At 45.4% G+C, this 17,414-nt stretch overlaps 7 protein-coding genes and 1 long non-coding RNA gene across 10 annotated transcripts; 2 read left to right on the top strand and 6 right to left on the bottom strand.

Annotated features, from left to right (window-relative positions):
* Nucleotides 1-1,085: 1,085 nt before the first annotated feature.
* On the bottom strand, nucleotides 1,086-4,019 carry LOC120453923 (sodium channel protein Nach). The gene is made up of 9 exons (XM_039638858.1): nucleotides 3,763-4,019; nucleotides 3,325-3,528; nucleotides 2,947-3,264; nucleotides 2,773-2,890; nucleotides 2,566-2,700; nucleotides 2,294-2,498; nucleotides 2,044-2,221; nucleotides 1,395-1,579; nucleotides 1,086-1,312 (listed from the first exon to the last, which is right to left on the bottom strand). Exons 1-9 carry the CDS (start codon nucleotides 4,017-4,019, stop codon nucleotides 1,086-1,088), a joined length of 1,827 nt encoding a protein of 608 aa, XP_039494792.1.
* A 2,233-nt stretch (nucleotides 4,020-6,252) lies between these two features.
* Nucleotides 6,253-7,490, bottom strand: LOC120452227 (carbonic anhydrase 2). Its single transcript, XM_039636353.1, has 5 exons — nucleotides 7,354-7,490; nucleotides 7,141-7,292; nucleotides 6,994-7,084; nucleotides 6,518-6,931; nucleotides 6,253-6,462 (listed from the first exon to the last, which is right to left on the bottom strand). Exons 1-5 carry the CDS (start codon nucleotides 7,412-7,414, stop codon nucleotides 6,272-6,274), a joined length of 909 nt encoding a protein of 302 aa, XP_039492287.1. The 5' UTR covers nucleotides 7,415-7,490; the 3' UTR covers nucleotides 6,253-6,271.
* A 922-nt stretch (nucleotides 7,491-8,412) lies between these two features.
* On the bottom strand, nucleotides 8,413-9,833 carry LOC120451072 (carbonic anhydrase 2-like). Of its 2 annotated transcripts, none has more exons than XM_039634431.1 (5): nucleotides 9,593-9,830; nucleotides 9,328-9,425; nucleotides 9,173-9,263; nucleotides 8,840-9,102; nucleotides 8,413-8,779 (listed from the first exon to the last, which is right to left on the bottom strand). In XM_039634431.1, the coding sequence occupies exons 1-5, from the start codon at nucleotides 9,657-9,659 to the stop codon at nucleotides 8,438-8,440; spliced, it is 861 nt and encodes a 286-aa protein (XP_039490365.1). In that variant the 5' UTR covers nucleotides 9,660-9,830; the 3' UTR covers nucleotides 8,413-8,437. The 2 variants fall into 2 exon arrangements, with proteins under 2 accessions (XP_039490365.1, XP_039490366.1); XM_039634432.2 differs by having other exon boundaries at nucleotides 8,606-8,775; nucleotides 9,593-9,833.
* Nucleotides 9,834-10,046: 213 nt separating this feature from the next.
* Nucleotides 10,047-12,964, bottom strand: LOC120451070 (carbonic anhydrase 2-like). 2 transcript variants are annotated; one of them, XM_039634429.1, is made up of 5 exons: nucleotides 12,279-12,503; nucleotides 11,752-11,858; nucleotides 11,038-11,128; nucleotides 10,697-10,959; nucleotides 10,047-10,415 (listed from the first exon to the last, which is right to left on the bottom strand). In XM_039634429.1, exons 1-5 carry the CDS (start codon nucleotides 12,343-12,345, stop codon nucleotides 10,047-10,049), a joined length of 897 nt encoding a protein of 298 aa, XP_039490363.1. In that variant the 5' UTR covers nucleotides 12,346-12,503. The 2 variants fall into 2 exon arrangements, with proteins under 2 accessions (XP_039490363.1, XP_039490364.1); XM_039634430.1 differs by lacking the exons at nucleotides 10,047-10,415; nucleotides 10,697-10,959; nucleotides 12,279-12,503 and adding an exon at nucleotides 12,630-12,964 and having other exon boundaries at nucleotides 11,015-11,128.
* LOC120451074 lies at nucleotides 10,529-11,203 on the top strand. Its single transcript, XR_005616347.1, has 2 exons — nucleotides 10,529-10,660; nucleotides 10,712-11,203. It is a non-coding gene; the product is annotated as an uncharacterized LOC120451074 (long non-coding RNA).
* Nucleotides 12,965-13,560: 596 nt separating the features above from the next.
* Nucleotides 13,561-15,084, bottom strand: LOC120451068 (protein spindle-F). The gene is made up of 2 exons (XM_039634427.2): nucleotides 14,219-15,084; nucleotides 13,561-14,154 (listed from the first exon to the last, which is right to left on the bottom strand). Exons 1-2 carry the CDS (start codon nucleotides 14,943-14,945, stop codon nucleotides 13,787-13,789), a joined length of 1,095 nt encoding a protein of 364 aa, XP_039490361.1. The 5' UTR covers nucleotides 14,946-15,084; the 3' UTR covers nucleotides 13,561-13,786.
* Nucleotides 15,085-15,302: 218 nt separating this feature from the next.
* Nucleotides 15,303-16,579, top strand: LOC120451069 (methionyl-tRNA formyltransferase, mitochondrial). Its single transcript, XM_039634428.2, has 4 exons — nucleotides 15,303-15,553; nucleotides 15,610-15,934; nucleotides 15,992-16,154; nucleotides 16,208-16,579. Exons 1-4 carry the CDS (start codon nucleotides 15,378-15,380, stop codon nucleotides 16,573-16,575), a joined length of 1,032 nt encoding a protein of 343 aa, XP_039490362.1. The 5' UTR covers nucleotides 15,303-15,377; the 3' UTR covers nucleotides 16,576-16,579.
* Nucleotides 16,569-17,386, bottom strand: LOC120451073 (39S ribosomal protein L32, mitochondrial). Its single transcript, XM_039634434.2, has 3 exons — nucleotides 17,228-17,386; nucleotides 16,933-17,172; nucleotides 16,569-16,876 (listed from the first exon to the last, which is right to left on the bottom strand). The coding sequence occupies exons 1-3, from the start codon at nucleotides 17,310-17,312 to the stop codon at nucleotides 16,614-16,616; spliced, it is 588 nt and encodes a 195-aa protein (XP_039490368.1). The 5' UTR covers nucleotides 17,313-17,386; the 3' UTR covers nucleotides 16,569-16,613.
* Nucleotides 17,387-17,414: the final 28 nt, after the last annotated feature.

Below are 17,414 nucleotides of genomic sequence, written 5' to 3'. Positions count from 1 at the left end.
CCTCGTTTGTTGAACAATGCTTTCCGGATATCGTTCGCTTGTTTTCCCTCCACGGAGTGCGTTTCATTTAAATTTTTTGCAATTTCTTTTCAATGTATTTTGCCATTTTTAGGCAGTTTTATGCTTGGCAAAGTCAACAACTGGTGAACAGATTCTATGGAAAATCATTTCAATTTCTCTGGCAAATTTGCATACATTCGGGATATATCTGTCTGCTTTTTTGGGGCGCTTTGTGCCAAAGAATCGACAGAAGCTATCACCTACCCACCAAAGATTCCATTGAGGTGAGGCTTTAATGGAGCCAAATCACTTGTCTGTCCACAAAAACAGAGGGTTGCCATGGAAACTCGCCTTGCGCCGCATAAGTAAACAGAAATTTGCTTATTTCTCCACGAGCTGGCAATAAATTACTCCGGCAGATAAAAGTAATTCGAGAAGAATAATTGAAATTGTAATTGTAATTGTCGCAAACGATGGAGTCGCCTTCTCAGACTTTATACTCAATTTTGCACCATTGATTTCGGGCAGCTGCGACCGAAGTTTGTTTGTTTCTGGGTGTTCCCTTTTTTCTGCCAACTCTGCATACGACGAAATAAAAGATAATGTTGATGGGGAGTGCTGCACAGAGAGAAATTCTATTGTACATTTATTCACTACTTTAGTTGATTCACTTAAATGCAGTTACTTGGCCATTGGACAGAAATCCAATTATCTTTCGACTTTAGGCAAGAATGTGGCATACTTATAGACACCCTTTCACAGGACATCTTTTTTCTTCGCCTGAGCTCCGGAATCTGTGGCCCATAACTGGTCGAGTGACCCCTGCCCCATTCGGGCAACTGGCCAGCCGGGAAATGTGGCAACTGGCCGGCGCTAATGTCACCGTCTGGGCCTTTTTGGCAACCAGCAAAGCTCGCCAATTGGCAATCGTACGTGAGTTCTGTTTATTTTTATGCGACAATGGCAATGCAAAGTAAGTGCACTCAAGTTGCTTGAAAGGTACACATATAGCACATAGTATGTAGGGTCCGAAGGATGTGCATAAAAATCAGTGGGCTTTAAAGTTAACGATGCATCTCGCTCAATTACGGCAGTATAAACAACTTCATCGGCCGCTCCGCCTCCGCCTCCGCGCCCGCTTCCGTTTCCGGTTCCGCTACCTGCGTCCGGATTTGGATGTGGATGTGGGCGAGCTCGGCCCGCAGCTCTGCGCGGCATGCCTGCCATAATTGTTTGGCTAGAAAAAACAGGAGCTCGCAGATGCCAATCAGCGAGAAACCGGCTATAATGCCGCAGATGTTGCCAATTGTACCTGGCACGGGAACACACATAAATGTTGGCTGAGATATGCAAAACGACCTCACTCCGAACTCCGGACTACCACCCATACTCACTGAAGGTCTCGTACCAGGCGGACTTAATAATCTGGCGAAAGTATTGAATGTGCGTTTCGGCAAAGTAAATACGCACCACGGCCAGCTCGGCGGGGGGGGATGAGCCGTGGACTGGGCCCTTTCCGGATCCGGAACTCAATGCTGGGCCGTAACTGTTATTGGCACGCGGTCCGGGATTGCTTCGCCTGCAATATGAAAATCTTTTACGACGGCAAGGAGTCAGGGTAGCCCGTCAGTGCTGGCGGAATATTAAGGACTCATGTGGTTGCGGCGATAAATTATCTGTAGAACTCTCGAAATAAATGGTATTTTCAGGAAATGGATATCTACGCGAATTCTTGAGCTACAAATAAATTGCTATTACTAAAATTTCAATTTGAAATCAAGATTACCATCTGTTCTATCTTGGCATACTAGATTTCTAAAGACAAATGAAGTAATTTTCAAGTTCCACTTTAAAGTGACATGCCAAACGGGCAGCACTGCAGCTCACGAATGGAGGATGAGGATGAACAGGAGTATGGACCATCGACGACTGGCTCCATATGGAAATTGAAAAGAAAGCCGAGCATGGCAAATGAGTCGGAGGCACAACGGAGTCGCAATTTGCACCGCAGCGAAGGGAAGCCGCTTTGGCCAGTGGACTTACGCAGGACCCTTGATCTGGCTGGGAGTGGGAGTGGGTAGGCCCAGTGTCATGGCTCCCCGGACACTGTAGCGCGTCTCCGTGCAGGAGGCCAGGCAGAGTGGGCAGTAGAGGGCGTCCTGCAGCTCGTGCTCCAGACCCGTCACGTTCTCGCGACTGGTGATGACGTTCAACCACTTGACTGGAGGGAGAGATATATGTATATTTATTCAATGAATTCGCGATTCGCGATTAACTCGCGATTAAAACCCACACTCGTAGCGCTTGAGACAGGCCAGGTGCTGCAGAGTGCAGTAGATCCGCTTCTCGCTGCCATCGATGTATCTGTGGGGCAGGCTGAAGGGAACGCACTCGCACAGGCTGACCACACTTTGGGCACGGCAGGCGGAGATGCACTTGCTGAAGGTGTAGTGCCGGGCGAAGATCCACGGCATCTCGTTCTCGAACAGGCACTTGCGCTGCATTCAAGGAACATGAGCATTAAGTACGATGGAAGTAAATAAATTAATTATACTGCGAGCTCACCACCGATGGACTCATACTACGCGCTTCGGGCAGCGTCTCAAAGATCTTAGCCCTCACCGGCAGCAAGGTGTTAAAGCCCGTCTCGGCCACGCGCTCTGCCACTCCGCCGGAGAAGGGATCCGGATAGCTGTGCGGCTCGTAAATGGAGATCTAAGAATGCTTAGTAAGTAGGTAAGAGGGAGTCATAACTTAGGAATCACCCACCACAAATCCATTGTGGCCATTGATCTTGTAGAAGTTGTCACAGGGGTCCGTTTTCAGAGTCAGAACCAAACCCATGTCGGGTCCAAAGTAGCGCTGCCTGAAGTCCCTTTTGTTTACATATCTGCAAGGATGGTCAGTAACTACACAATGGTCCCTCGAACCGGATGGGTTACCCACTTGCCATCGTAGTTGAAGGTGCAGCAGAAGCCATGACTGGTCAGAGTCGTCTCGAACTTATCCATGCAGTTGAACAAGCGTCCTGCAATCCTGCAGCTCACAAACATATCACTGCAGTTCGGGGTGAGAGCTCTCATGCGCTTCCTGGTATTGAAGAAGAGGTCCTTTTCGCCGGTATCGAATCTGTCCAGGAAGCTCTGGAAGCGCAGAGCATTGTCTATGTCCATCAGATCCGAGGGATCGTAGTACATGTACATGAAGGCCTTCAGCTGGTCGTAGAAATAGCTGGCATTGCGCAGCTTCGGATCTTTGCCACTTCTGCAAGTCATACGAAATCATTTTAATCATTTGTGGTTATAGGTTCTGATCTGCACCCACAGATTGTGAGCATATTGCCAGGCGGCACGTTGGGAGATGCGGTTCAGACTGCACACGGATATGGCCGGGAACTCCACCTTCCAAATGGGGTACATCGGATGGTACATGGTGGTCACCAGGGCCTCCTGCTCGTTGGTGTAGCTGCCCCAGAGGAATGCAATTAGGACGCTCAGCGCGGTTATGTGGAAAACGAACCAAAAGAAACTAAGGCACAGAAAATTAAGTTAAATTTGGTTTCTATAAAGCCAAAGTATTAGAAATATTAGGGATATATATATAATTATATTATAATGTTGTACTATGAGAAATGTGCGTGAAATCAAACTAAAAGCAATACTCTTTTGCCAGTGTGGCTGGCGGATTCGGGTAATGGCTAATGCTAATTGAAAAAGGCCATCGACCAGCCGGATGCGGATGTGGATGTGGCTGACCACCTACCGCTCCTGAATCCGCCGACCCGACTCCACTAATTTGCTGTAACAATGGAACGATAGGTTCTGCAGCAAATCCTTTAAAGCAGCGGCAAATGACAATTTTCGCGTATCCTCCGCGGAAGTTCCAGGTAAGTGGTTGGATGCCAGTGTGGCGATGGGTGGGTATCGTGCTACCCTGCCGGGATTGGGTATCCACCAGGCAGCTCGACCCAGCGCCAAGCGGAAGGGCTTCTGATCCAAGGACTCCATTGCAACTGGCATTGTGCTTGCGAGTACGGGGCGATTTTAATGAAAATTTCGCAGTCATGTCGTCATGTCGTGCGTGTTGTTGTAATTAGGCCTGGTGCTCCAACTTATTGCCAACAAATTAACTGCGACATGGCACATGGTGTTCGCTGGGGGAAAAAACGAGGAAGGACCTCCTCCATCCTGCTCTCGATTCGTCTTGGCAATTCCCCTTAATTGTCAACAATTTAAAACGAAATTAGTTAAATGCGCGTTAAATGTCAGCCAGCGGAAACATCATCATCATCAGCAACAGCCGTAGCAAGTTCGTCCTTGTTTCTTGCCCCAAAAAAAAAAGCCGTGTTTCCTCCTCCTTTGGATTATGAGCTGCGTAGGCAAACGAAGGGCAATTTCCGGTGGTGGCCATAGAAATACAGATTCCCCCGAAATTCCCAAGATTAAGTAGAGGCAAATTGCAGGAAATATTTAATTAGAGAATAGTCTGTGGTAAGACTGACCTCTAGTTCCACTTACAAAACTGATCTAAATGGATACTTTAAAGGTGATGTACTTGATGGAAAAACCTGCGGCTTGAATATTAGCTGAAAGGCGAAGAGTAGCTGTCCATCCGCGAATAAAGCCTGCATGGAAATGCGATTGTTGGAACATATTGACACGAACGGAAATGGCACATTTTCGCCGGGAAAAGAAGGGGGCTTTCGGTGGGGCGACAAAGGATTGTGCGACAAATTGCTCCCCAGGTGAGTGTGGGACCAAATTAATCTGCAAATAAGCAGGCGACGCGGGGGAGGGGAAGGGGAAATGGGAGGAGGCAGACGGCCAAGATAAACGCACAAAGCGCGGAAAATCTGGAAAACGTGGTTGTGGAGCTGAGGTGGTGGGGGGGGGCTTATTCTTCTCTCTTTTTGAGCCAGCAAACGGAAACGGAAATGAAAAATGTGAAAAATGCAATGCGCAGCGAGTCGCGAAAAACGACAGTCAAAAGCGAGAAAGAGGGTGCAGTGAAAATGGCAAATGCAAATTGTCTATGGTGCGTATGTGGATGTGGGAGTTGGGATGTGTGCGTGTCTGGTGCACACTGCGTATGAGTAACATCGATGCTGACTTGTCCTTTATCTCGGCCTCACCTTTCTCTGCGTCCCCTGCTCGCCGCCAATTCTCGCCGATTCCGGTGCCAATAGTTGCCATATCTCTTCGAGGGAAAATACGTGTATATATGGTGCAGTAAATCTGTCATATCCAGACAAAAGCTCAAGCCAAGCGAATTCTTCCCACTCCATCCACTTCCGCACCGGATGTTTCGTTTCGGGCAGGGACTTCCTTCACAAAAAGGACCCCTGCTAAATTGATTCTCAATATTTGCGTTAGATTTCCTCTCTGAATATTTACGTACAATTATAAAAATAGTGTGTGTCTTACTGATTGAATAATTAAATATAATAAGATGATTTTTGATGATAATTTTTAAATATTGGCTGAAAATCGTTTTCCTGTTTTTTGCGACTATAAGTATCAGTATTTTGATCAGAACATTCGAAATATTGGTCCGAAAATGGAATGTCATACCCCGTTGAGTTCGTAATTAAATTTCCAATTAAACTGTGTTTTCAAAAAAAAATTTAATTTTTTTTTATTTTTTGTAGTTTTTGATAATGTTACCCCTTACCAAAAATGCGAAAATTTGGCCAAAAATTATTTTAACAGAGTCGTTCAAAAAGTGATTTGGTTGGTTAGTATTGGTAATTAGGAGTACAAAAATGTAATTCTTTTAAGTTTCTGACCATTTTTAGCCAAGTTATACCCGCGATATGTGAAAAGTTTGTTTATATTATTTATTTGTTTAATTGCAATGTTATGGTACTAGTACTGCATGTACGGATTCGTCGCTTTAATAAAACTAAATAAAAAAACAAAAGCCAAATAACAACCAAGAACATGAAAGTAAAGCATATTTTCAGGCCGACGACTCTGCTGTTAGCTGAATGCTAAGAAACTCTTCATTACTCACACCAAGTTTTGTTTTTTATTGGAGGAAATGGAAAGTTATGTGATATTTTCCTGACCTTGGTCAACAAGCTTTTAGCAACTAATGAATTATTGCCAAAACAAACACGAGTCCCAAGCACGTGTAACTTGTTTTTGAGTAAACTTAGTAAGATCCCTTAGCAAGATGCGAATTTGTTAATTAAATGTCGCAATTCGCAAAAGGGTGATGTATAGGAAATGTAATAAATCAAAATAAAAGGTGTTATTTACTTGAATTCTCTTTATTGAATGGTTCGGTAATAGACATCTCGGTTATTGGTGTCCTGAATGCTGCGGTAGTTATCGATGAGCGGTTTCTGTCTTGAATCCCTGAGGTTCCAGAGCTTTGCGATCTGACGACGCGGATAGTCAAGAACATCGGGAAAAACGGTCCACGTGACAGATTCGGCACAATCCGGCGTGGTCAGAGATCCTGGCAAAACCTTAATGAGTACCAAGGAGCTTCATGCGGTTACCCACCAACTTACCATTGTACGTGAAAAACTCCCCAGTCACAATATTGCCCAGCAACTGGCCCACAGTCAGTCTGCCGGTTATCGTGGCATTGGATCCATATTGCACGATTCTCGGCAGCTGGTTGAAGATCTTGTTGAGTCCGTAGTGCTGCGAGGTTTGCCGATCCACCGCCCTGAACATGATCCCCAGAACGGCCAGGCCATCGGGATGCATGGTGGCCTCGCCCATCGTGTCGTATATGGTGTTCTTATGGACGATGTGCATCTCCACGTCGTAGCGTTGGAAGTTGATAGCGTGCTCCGATCCCTTGGTTTCCCGCGATCCCCAGTGGAAGTGCACGCTCTGCGCCTCGAAGTTGCCGGGCAGGAGACTGCCGTTGATGGAGGGCCGCTGGCCACCTCGAGTTTGTGGTATCACCATGTTTGCTATCCAAATTCCGATATATATATATAGTTTATATACATGTGAGTAATTGAAAGCTTCGCACCTGTGTGTCCATTGTTGGTAATCACCAAGGGGGTTTGCAATGCTTGATCGTAGTAGTTGAAACGCAGGCGCGGAATGGCCACAATTTTGGACTATTTGGATAGAAAGTTAGCAAGCTTTTTAAACAGATTACCCACTTAGAACTTACATCTTCGTAAATCAAATCTATGGGCGACTGGCTCTCCCCACTCTGGCACGTTCCCGTCCAGTCATCGCCCTGCTCATCGTAGTTGTACTCGCCTGCCGCCTGCTCATCCGCCCGATCCTGCCTTATAGCAGTGAGATAGGCCTCGGGTATCTCTGCATACATAGCATATATTCCAGCAATTACAAAGCCAATACTTAGGACTTGCAAACTCACCTATGTAGGCCAAAGTGCAGCCGCAAAGGGTTAGCAAACAGCAATAGCCGATGGAAAACATTGTAAAGCCCGGAATTTTCCTTGTAAGCACTTTCAGATCCGTTCGCCTTGGGGACTCCAGTCAGACTGTGAGCTTCCCGGCCCCAAACAGGAGCATTTATAGCAGCAAAGCCGGGGGAAAACGGCCATAACTTCTAAATGGGTGTGCATAAGAGGCTGATAAGCGCAATCAGCTTAGCCAGCCTATGGGCGCAATTTACATCCAAATTGCAAATGGTTTTACAGCGCTGCGCTTTGCCAAACCAGCTTCATAATTGACTTTGACTGTGGCCAAGACACCGAGCTCGTAACTGATAAATCCTCTTCCCCCTCTCGCATTCCCTCTGTTCCCTCTACATTGTGGATAGATCGAAGAATCGGAATCCCTGAATTGCTCTGAATCAGAATTAAATGGTGCATGAAGGCGGAGCGCCGTCAAGTCGCTTGAATCATTGCGATGGGTGTTTTTCAAATCAAGTGAATCACTGGACCATTTCTCAACGCCCACGAAATGAGCTAACGACTCACGGCTTGAGGTAGGTTCGATCTCAGAGAATGCATTCATACTTAAATGCTTAAGGTCTTATCGCTTAAATGCTAAAACCGAATAAGATTAAGCACACTTTTATATACAAATTATTCCTCTAATATAATATACTACCATTAGTGGAAATCTTTAATCTATCAGGCAATTGCTAAATTACCTGTCTGGACGGCAGGTAAACTCATTAGGCGATTATCAGATAGTTCAACCAAGACATTGCCCCTACTGATCTAATTTCCCAGACTACCTCTCTTGTCAGCACTACTTCAAATACCTGAGATTAATGCATTTTATAGACTATAGTTAAAATATGGATTTTTGGTTGTTGATAAGGTGTGCCTCTATCACAACTCGATGGATCGAAGACTAACAGCTGCTGTAACAACTTGGGCAAAACTCAAATACCATCTGGATCTGCTTACACCGCAGAAACCTTCGTCTCAGTTCTTAAGCATACTCTTTCATAATCAAATCCATAATTTTGGGGTGTCAGCAATATGTTTATCTTTTAGTCCTATAGTACACAGTTCGGTTGTTCAGCGCTTGGACAGTGCGAAAATTGTTGATCAGCCTCTTGCCCCAATGGTCCCGCAGTTTCCACAACCTTGCAAAGCCTTCGAAGCTCACAAGTACAGCCTTGCTAAACACATTCCAGATGACAGACTCGCGGCAATCGGGCGTGGTCAGTGAGCCGTCGTAGGAGTAGAACTGCTCGAGATTCGCGTTCCCTATCATGTCGTTCAAGCTATAGCTACCAGGAATAGTCGCGTTCGATTCGTAGATCGGAGTCCGTGCGGATGCATCCACAAGCTTGCTTAGCCCGTGGATGTGGGTTCTGCCTGTCTGCCAATAAAGAAATTACGAAACATGATTTCTTAAGCCAGCATTTCTATAGTTAATTACCTTGTCAGCGGCCAAGAAAATCGCCGCAACAGCAATCCCACCTTTATGTTGCACTGCCTCGACAATATCTTTGTACTTTTCGCTATAACAAACAATATGGACTTCGGCGTCATATCGAAACCTTTTCAGCGAATGCTCGGATCCGGCGGAATTCTTGGATCCCCAATGAATGTGCAGACCAACGGCATGGTAGCGACCACTCAAACGACCCCCGGCTATAAAGGGTTGCCGTCCTTTGATCGTCATGGGTATGTCCAAGTGAACTACCTCAAACCAATATTAAAATTAGTTGCGATCTGTTTCAAACGACAAAATGGAATATACAAGGCCTACTTGTGTGTCCATTGTTTTTAATTATTAGGGGGCGGCTCAGTTCTTGCGTGTGGTGTCCGAACCAGACCCGAGGTATTGCCTTCTTAACTGCCTACCAGTAAGTACACACAAGTGTAATATTTATCACGTTTAAATTGCTTTGCTCTACTGCTTACGGTGCTTATATCCAGCGAAATCGGCGATTGCAGTTTTCCGGTGGAGCAGAGGTGTCCCCAGTCCTTTCCATTCGCCAGGTAATTCCAATCTCCGGCACCTGAAAGTTTCAGATGAAAGAAACAAGTGGGGGTTTGAAATCTCTTTCCACTCATTGAGTGGTTTAAATGTTTGTAATTACTGCTAAATTGATTTGAAATGCATATTTATTCTACTTAATGTCACATTTCCCACATATGCAAAAACATACGTCTAGCTTCTAATTACCATTTGCTAGTTCAAAAAACGCGACCGGAAGCAGTAGTAAGAGCTTGAGAAAAGCACTCGCCTGCATTGTTGTGGATTTCAGTTGTGATTCTTACGATCGCACTAGTATTATAGTTGAAATTTATTCCGGATAACTCGTGTGTCGGTTCTGATTTCACGTAGTTTTTCCGATGTGAATGGGCGGGAAATATGATGACTTGAATGCTGCACCGACTGCGAACTTCGCACAACTGGAACGGATCATAATGCGACGATTTACTTTTGGTTCAGGTGAGGATTGCGTTAATTTTATAGTATATGCACTCGCACCGTATCTGAAGTGATTTGAAACCCCGTGACTGGAAAGCGTTAGAAACGAAGTCCAACTGCAGTTCTTCGAACAGTTTAAATAATTTATTTGCCTTAGGAAACTACAATAAATAAATACGCAACTTAACGTCTAACTACAGTAGCATCACTTGCCCAGGTAGGCACCACTCAGATCCTTTCCCACCCTGTAGAACACTGGGCGTCCATTTCGCGGCTGGATGTCCCGGAAATTGTTGATGAGCCTGTGCCCCTCGGAGTCGCGCAGCTTCCAGAACTTCGACACCGACGAGTAGGGCACGGGCAGCACCTGGGAGAACACCGTCCAGGTGACGGCCTGCTCGCAAAGGGGCGTGGTCAGGGATCCGCGATAGGTGAAGAAGTCGCGGGGATTCAAGTTTCCAAGCATCTGGCCCAGACTCAGTCCACCCGGAATGGTCGTCTTCGCCTTGTACTTGGTAACTCGAGGCAGTGCAGCCATTACTTTGCTCAATCCGGGAAATATGCGATTGGGATTCTGTGAAAAATTCGAAAAATTACAAATTATTTCTTGCAAACTACTTAGTATATTCACTTTAAACTGAATTGGTTTGCATTCAAATGACTCATTTTTAAAAACACAGAAGCGCTGAAAGAACAATCACCTCAAAGTGACGTATCGACACGTTTGTTTTTCTCTGGCAAATTTAGATTTTCGTTTCAGCCTTCTTTCAGTACTTCTATCGTTCCATCACGTTAGTTTAGATTGCAGTTGGTTTCTGGGTAGAAGAACCCCCCTCTATCACTACTTCTATTTACCTTTACGATTTTCAGCATGACTCCAATAACAGCGATGCCATCTTTCTTGTTCTTCGCCTCATCGATGTCTTTGTACTTTGCATTTCGGTGGACAATGTGCATTTCCACGTCGAAGCGCTGCTGGTTGATGGAGTGCTCGGAACCGCGGGAACTTGGGGATCCCCAGTGGAAGTGGAATGCCTCGGCCACATATCTGCCTTTGAGCAGACCGCCGGTTATGAAGGGTCGGTTGCCGTTTGCAGTTTCTGGTATCTCCACGTGAGCTGCCGGGCAATTAGTAGTAGCTTTCGTTCAAATCATATTCGCCATATGCATTGGCTATCTTTCGAAAGACAACCCACCTGTATGTCCATTATTGAGCAGGGTGATCGGTCCCCTCAGCTTTACGTCATAGTTTCCGAATACGATCCGCGGCAGTGGGACGATTAGCGACTGCCGGATGGTATGACAATATATTGTTAGTTGTTATTAGTTATTGAAATAAATTAGCCCTGTTCAGCGCTCCCATTTTCCACGCCCATTACCCCCCGTAATGCAAAAAGTGGAAAAAAGGGAAAAGTGGCGCTAAAAGAGTTCCCGATTGTTCACTGGTTACAGACTCGTATAGTATATGCCAATTTCGGGCATCACTTTCCGCTGAGAGCAATGCTGTAAGCCCATTACGCAAGCCTTGTGGCAAATTGGCTGGATAATAGTGCCCATCATTACCAAGTTATCGTAGTTGCCTTCATTAATTTTCATACTATCGCATCACCAGTTGCGGATTTCAAAGGTTTTCCTATGACAAAGTATTATACGCGTTCTTGGGCGATTTTGTTACGCAGTAACAGCATTTAAGCAGATGCGCATATGAAATAGGGCTGAGTTTTGGCACGCATAATTAATACAAATTTGGTGATACACATTTTTAATTTAATTGTCTTCTTTTCATCACTGTTAATTGGTCTAAAGCTGAACCCACTTTTTGGCGGATTAAATCATTTCAGACGGAAAACAAAGGAATTCCGATCATACAGGGTATCATTTGGCATACCCCTGTGGCATTTGCTACTTACTTTTTGAACGTTTAGTGAAATGGGTGACTGTCTTTCCCCCGCAGAACAAACTCCTCCCCAGTTCTGTCCGTTCGTCTCGTAATTCCAATGCGATTCCTCCTTGTGATCTACAAGTTTCGAATTGAAGAAAATGTTAAGTCCGAGACGTTTTCACTTTCATTCAGCCATCTAGCATCTGGTAATCCTATTAGCCAAGACCGTGAATAAATTCACTTCTGTTTTCATTCGATGGAATTAGCCGACTCTCTCATTTCTTGAACCCAAACAAGGTATGGCAGAGTGATTAATCACAGTGGCTTACACAATTAATTGGAATTGGTTTGATTTTTAAGCCCTTTCATACTTTTAAAACAATTTTTCAATAACTTTAAGAGAACTAAATAAACCATTAAATGCACTCATTGAACCGCTTTAAGTTATAATACTATTTTAGTGACTTTACAAGTAGCACTTCCTGCCATTGAAGGCAAGTTTTGCACTTTTTATCACTCCATACGATCTGCATTAAGATCTGGGATCCCAATTACCATTTGATGTATGCTGATAGGCGAGTGGCAGCAGTAGTAAGAGCTTGTGAAAGGCACTCGGCTGCATTGTTGCAGATCGCAGATCGCAGATGTGATTGTTCTGACTATATGATAGTACTTATGAATAAACTAAATAATTGATTCCCGCGGACGCGTGTGTCTTTGTATTGAAATTCGCGCTGTTTTCGATTTTACATAATTCATGCGGCTCGAATGTGCGGGAGATATGTTGGCCTGGCCCTTATGATGCTGCTGCCACTGCGAACTGCGAACAACTGAAACGGCCCACAAATACCACGATATCTTTTATAGTTTGGAGGGGTACACGGTGCCCACGTAGACTTGGCTTACCGTCTGGGGAGTCGGTGGAATGGAGTCGGATCGGAATCGTATCGGAATCGGATCGGATCTGAATTCGACACCTAAGTGGCGCGTGATTAGCGGCAAACGGTAGCAACAAGTGGCAGTCTAATTGCAGCGCTGGGTTTTCGAAATGATAAATGATGGATCTGATTTGTTGGTGTCTGCGCAATATAGACCAATAAGAGCGAGGAAAATCCAATACTGGCTGGAAATGCGGAAAAGATCTAGCTAAAGTTGGCTGAACTCTTACACATTCTGTGCACATTAATTGGTGAATGGCTGGGCTACCAGTTGTGCCACACACATGTATCTTGTAGATAAGCTTCCAATCTGATAGTTAGTGTTACTATCTGTGCATTTCAAAGTAACGCAATAAAGTATCCACGGGAGCTGCCATGCGCCTCGTCTTAAAAATGTTTAATTTATTATATAAAGTATTATTAACTTATTAGCATACGCCAAGACACATTTTTGCTAACAAGCTTAACTCCTGCTGCGATCCATTCCAAATGCATTTAAAGAAAGTGGCTCTTACCATTTGCATTTTGTATTGTTATCAATGGCAAATCCTATGGTCAAAAATTTGGCAAATATTCGCATTAAATCAGTGTTTCAGCCAGATTAGGCACAAGCTGCCAGTCGGGTTTCGACTACGTCATACCCAAACAAAAAATCAGGGAAATCCTCTGACCAGTTAGAGCATAATGGCTGCGAGCTAAACTTCTTTGTCGAATGTTCCACAATTCCCTTCAGGTGTGTGACTCACATGAAAGCGCCAATTAGATTGGATAATGACCCCAATCGTTCGTCAGCATTGGTAAAATATTATTTGTCAGCGCGAATAATGTAATATTTATGTTGTCCACGCCGATTTAGCTTTCCAACTAACCAAAGAGAACGGCTCAACTTTTTTTCAGGCTTTTCATTTAAATTTCGTATTTGTATTTCGTATTCTGTCACTAACAACTAAGTATTCATGCACACTCCGCAAGTATTATATATATTCTAAAAGTATAATGTCGCATAATTTTGATACATGATCGCTCAAACGTAACAAGCGGCTTCTGCGCAGTCAAACTGCTTCTTAATCCTGGGATTGCCACCTCAGGTCAGAGTTCGGTGGCGAAATAAATGCGCCTACTGGGTCAGAAGTCGCCCACCGCATGGGAAACAAACTCAAACTGGCGCTCCATGCTGTTCTCCGATTCCAACTCGAGTGCATCATCGATGAAGTGCATCTCGACGTGCTCGCGGAAGGCATTGAAGGACACTTGGCTGGAATACTGCTTGCCGCACATAGGGCAGGTCTTCTCCATCGCATCGGCTGCATCTGCTTTGATTTTCTCCTGTATGATATTAATTCTCTGGCTGGGCGGCGTTCCATTGTGTCCATTGTGCTGGCTCTCATAGTTCTTCAGCTCGCTGGTCAGGCTGTCGTCCGTTTCCAGACTTTTGTCGGCCATCTCCGGCTTTTTGAAGGTTTTCTGGGCACATTCCGGACAGGGCTTCAGAGCTGCTTGCACATAGAACAGGCGTTAGAAGTTGTTTTGAAGCACAAATTCCATTTTGTTACTTACCCATGCGACTTTCTAGTAAAGTCAGAGCCGAGCTGAGCTCCTGCTGCTGCTTCATGGCCTCTCGCCTCATCTCCTGCAGTCCATCCATACATCTTTTGGCATCCACATTGGCATCTGGTTCACTGGTGGTTTCCTCCACCTTTTGCAGGTTGTAGGGGTAACCCAGTTCCTCACTACTGGCACCGAAGTCATCCAAGGCTATTTCCTCCAGGCTGAGATCCTTTATGCCGTCGGAGAGCATCTTTTGGCGTAGGTGAGGATTGGGGGAGTGCTGCGTGAAGGTCTTGGAGCGCACCAGGTTTTGGTTTTGCTGGGCACGCGAGTCTGCTGAGCTGGTCACAGCGTTTAGCTGCTGATCCTTGGAGATCTGCGACAGGCGGGACCAGAGGCGTCTGTTCTCGTTGGACACCATGCCAATGTGCTCCTCTAGCTGCTCCTTTTGGCGCTGTAGCTCAGAGACTTGTGCTTTGAGGGAGAGGACATCCCCAGTGACCCCGATTGAGTTTGCAGCTGGAGCACCTTCTGACCTGCCGGAGGCTTCCCTCAGTCGCTGGTTCTCCTCCTCCATGCTGGCCACGCGGCGCTGCAGCTGGATGCACCGCTCCTTGATCGTCTGCAGCGCCACTTGCAGTGCGTAGTTCATTTTGTCACTGGAAGGGGTGTTTGTGGATCCGGAAGTGGACGTGGAACTGGCCATGGGTGTCATTTTGGCAGCAGATGCCTCCATTGTGGATTACTACAGTTCCCTGGCACTTGGCATCAAAGTAATCGCCCAATCGATCCGACAAATATACGTTTTCCTGTAAATGTTTGATTTTCCAAATTTTTTATTGCGTTCTCATTAGTAAGACCGTGCGAAGAACTTCAAAAAATAATGAACAATGTACCGATAGTCCGCAGCCACCGAAGGCAATCATGTAAAAACAGAGTAACTTTTTAAAGTCGACAGAATTTACCTTGTTTTATTTATTAAAAGCACATGGACTCTCAGTCTTATTAAGTAAATTCGTTATTTACTTTATTGACGACGATAGTTTCTCAGACGCAACAGGTTTCACTGTATCTCAGCATTCTCATTACGTTATTTGATAGTGTGACCAGCTCACTTCGCGAACAGCTGTTTTTGTTTACGCGGCATTATTATCCAACAAATTTTCCGATGTTTTGCGGCCAGAGTTTAGTCAATAATTTCTACAAATATAAGAGAAAAGTGTGGCAGAATGTGAGACCAATTGTGCAGCGCTGCAAGGGAACTTACCACCCACCCAAAATTCTTTTTTTCGGCACCGATAACTTTTCCTTGCCCAGCTTACAGGCGCTACACAAAAACTGCGGGTAAATGTGTTAAACAATAATTGTAAAGTAGTTAATATTATTTTCTACTTGCTTAGTGACCGTTTGGGAGTTGTTACCTCCTTCAAGAGTCCCGCCAACTGCGTGCGGAGCTATGCGGAGAAGGAGAAGCTTCCCCTGCAAAAGTGGCCCATAGATCCATCTCTGTGTCTCAAGTTTGATCTGGGTGTAGTGGTTTCCTTTGGCCACCTGATTCCTGCTAATATCATCAGTGGATTTCCCAATGGAATGATCAATGTTCATGCTAGTCTGTTGCCCAAGTGGCGAGGAGCTGCTCCCATAATATATGCCATCATGAAGGGAGATGCCAGCACTGGGATTTCCATCATGAAAATCGAACCTCACCGGTTTGATATCGGTGATGTATGTTCATTGTTACCTTACCATCATGTCAAGACCTGACCACGGCTTATACTTTAGATTCTAGCGCAGCGGGAGGTGCCCATTGAGCCCAATGTCTTCATGCCGGACTTGCATGCATCTCTGGCGTCGTTAGGTGCCGATTTACTTGTGGATACTGTGAACAACCTATCAGTAAGACTTAAGGAAGCCCAACCCCAGGACATTACAAGGGCCAGCTATGGTAAAATAAACTTAAGCACATCCAGAAGCTATATAAACATTATATCTCTTCAGCTCCCAAGATCACCAGTAAAATCACAGAAGTCGTCTGGTCGGAGCTCAGTGCCTCTGAAATATACACCCGTCGTAGAGCTTTGTATGGCTACAAAAACCTCACCACCAACTTTTTGGGCAAACAAGTGCAGCTGCTGGAGCTGCGCTTACCGGAAAAGGAACTCCCAGTGCAAGAGCCTGGTGCTATCAGCTACCAGAGGAAGGCGAGATCCCTGATAATCGGATGTGCTCAACAGAGCCAGTTGGAAGTGCTGCAATTACGCGTGGAAGGCAGAAAACCTATGAGTGCCCAGGACTTTAACAACGGCTTCCTGAAGCAAGCAAGGTCCTTATCCTTTACAGAGAATAAACTAGCATCGACTTGTTAACGAACGGGTGGCTTTAATGCACAATGGATGCTTAGTATCTAGGCCAAGTCGGAGGGCTTGACTTCCTTGGTTTCGGACAATTGCTGCGTGGATTTTTGGAGCAGATTCTTGGTGAACCACATGGGACGAGGCTTCTTCATCTCCACGATGCGTTTGTTTTTCAGCTCATCCGAGGTCTGTTCGGCCTTCTCGCCCTCATAAAGAACGATTACTTCCTTGTCCACGGGATCGAGACCCAGTGTCTCCTGGATTTTCGACTGCATGAGCTCAGTCTCCTTCAGGACCTTTTGGTAGCAGAAGGCTGGAAGAGTAACAATAGCGGGAGCTACCTCTTTTTATACTTTGAAGAGTACTTACGGCAAAGAACGCCCATCTCGTGGTCATGGCCACATTGCAGACAGGAGCGGATGTTCCTCTTCTCCCGCAAAGGCTTCCAATTGTATTCCGGATACCCGAACTTCCGCTTCAGGCGTTTCTCCACGGACCTCCTGTGCTTCGGAACAGCCCACAGTATTCCGTCGCCAATAAGCTGCTTCAAACTAAATTCCTGGGAGGATCTATGGCTGTGCTCATGCTGAAAACCGGCCAACGCCAGCGCTGTGTAAATAGTGGGTAAGTCGGAGTAATTTTAGCTTGGACTGGTACTCCTCACCGGGCGGGTGTCCTCCATGTGGCAGGAACAGGCTCTCCAAGTTCCTAAACAAGTTTGTAATTGATAAAAACAAATTTCTAGACATCTTGATACTCCTCTCCTAAAATTTACGTAAACGTGATTGGAGATGTGCAACAGTAAACAGCTGTGCTATCGATATGTTTATTTGAAAAACGTAAGTACGTCA

The sequence above is a fragment of the Drosophila santomea genome, chromosome 3R (assembly GCF_016746245.2).
Source record: "Drosophila santomea strain STO CAGO 1482 chromosome 3R, Prin_Dsan_1.1, whole genome shotgun sequence".
Classification (NCBI taxonomy): Eukaryota; Metazoa; Arthropoda; class Insecta; order Diptera; family Drosophilidae; genus Drosophila; species Drosophila santomea.
This window is presented reverse-complemented; position numbering and strand designations above follow the sequence as displayed.

Bases quoted from the DNA above. Each gene is read 5' to 3' on its own strand.
- LOC120453923 (XM_039638858.1), bottom strand. From the start codon at position 4,019: ATGCCAGTTGCAATGGAGTCCTTGGATCAGAAGCCCTTCCGCTTGGCG. The intron at 3,529-3,762 runs GTAGGTGGTCAG...TCTGTGCCTTAG, and splicing joins GGTCGGCGGATTCAGGAGCG to TTTCTTTTGGTTCGTTTTCC. The intron at 3,265-3,324 runs GTGGGTGCAGAT...TATGACTTGCAG, and splicing joins TGGCAATATGCTCACAATCT to AAGTGGCAAAGATCCGAAGC.
- LOC120452227 (XM_039636353.1), bottom strand. From the start codon at position 7,414: ATGTTTTCCATCGGCTATTGCTGTTTGCTAACCCTTTGCGGCTGCACT. The intron at 7,085-7,140 runs GTAAGTTCTAAG...CTATCCAAATAG, and splicing joins TAGATTTGATTTACGAAGAT to TCCAAAATTGTGGCCATTCC. The intron at 6,932-6,993 runs GTGCGAAGCTTT...GAATTTGGATAG, and splicing joins TACCAACAATGGACACACAG to CAAACATGGTGATACCACAA.
- LOC120451072 (XM_039634431.1), bottom strand. From the start codon at position 9,659: ATGCAGGCGAGTGCTTTTCTCAAGCTCTTACTACTGCTTCCGGTCGCG. The intron at 9,426-9,592 runs GTAATTAGAAGC...TGAAACTTTCAG, and splicing joins GTTTTTTGAACTAGCAAATG to GTGCCGGAGATTGGAATTAC. The intron at 8,780-8,839 runs GTAATTAACTAT...CTTTATTGGCAG, and splicing joins TTTTCTTGGCCGCTGACAAG to ACAGGCAGAACCCACATCCA.
- LOC120451070 (XM_039634429.1), bottom strand. From the start codon at position 12,345: ATGCAGCCGAGTGCCTTTCACAAGCTCTTACTACTGCTGCCACTCGCC. The intron at 11,859-12,278 runs GTAATTGGGATC...CGAAACTTGTAG, and splicing joins CTATCAGCATACATCAAATG to ATCACAAGGAGGAATCGCAT. The intron at 11,129-11,751 runs GTAAGTAGCAAA...ACCATCCGGCAG, and splicing joins TTTCACTAAACGTTCAAAAA to TCGCTAATCGTCCCACTGCC.
- LOC120451068 (XM_039634427.2), bottom strand. From the start codon at position 14,945: ATGGAGGCATCTGCTGCCAAAATGACACCCATGGCCAGTTCCACGTCC. The intron at 14,155-14,218 runs GTAAGTAACAAA...ATGTGCAAGCAG, and splicing joins TTTACTAGAAAGTCGCATGG to CTCTGAAGCCCTGTCCGGAA.
- LOC120451069 (XM_039634428.2), top strand. From the start codon at position 15,378: ATGTTTTGCGGCCAGAGTTTAGTCAATAATTTCTACAAATATAAGAGA. The intron at 15,554-15,609 runs GTAAATGTGTTA...CTACTTGCTTAG, and splicing joins GCGCTACACAAAAACTGCGG to TGACCGTTTGGGAGTTGTTA. The intron at 15,935-15,991 runs GTATGTTCATTG...CTTATACTTTAG, and splicing joins ACCGGTTTGATATCGGTGAT to ATTCTAGCGCAGCGGGAGGT.
- LOC120451073 (XM_039634434.2), bottom strand. From the start codon at position 17,312: ATGTCTAGAAATTTGTTTTTATCAATTACAAACTTGTTTAGGAACTTG. The intron at 17,173-17,227 runs GTGAGGAGTACC...CTATTTACACAG, and splicing joins ACATGGAGGACACCCGCCCG to CGCTGGCGTTGGCCGGTTTT. The intron at 16,877-16,932 runs GTAAGTACTCTT...TTACTCTTCCAG, and splicing joins CGAGATGGGCGTTCTTTGCC to CCTTCTGCTACCAAAAGGTC.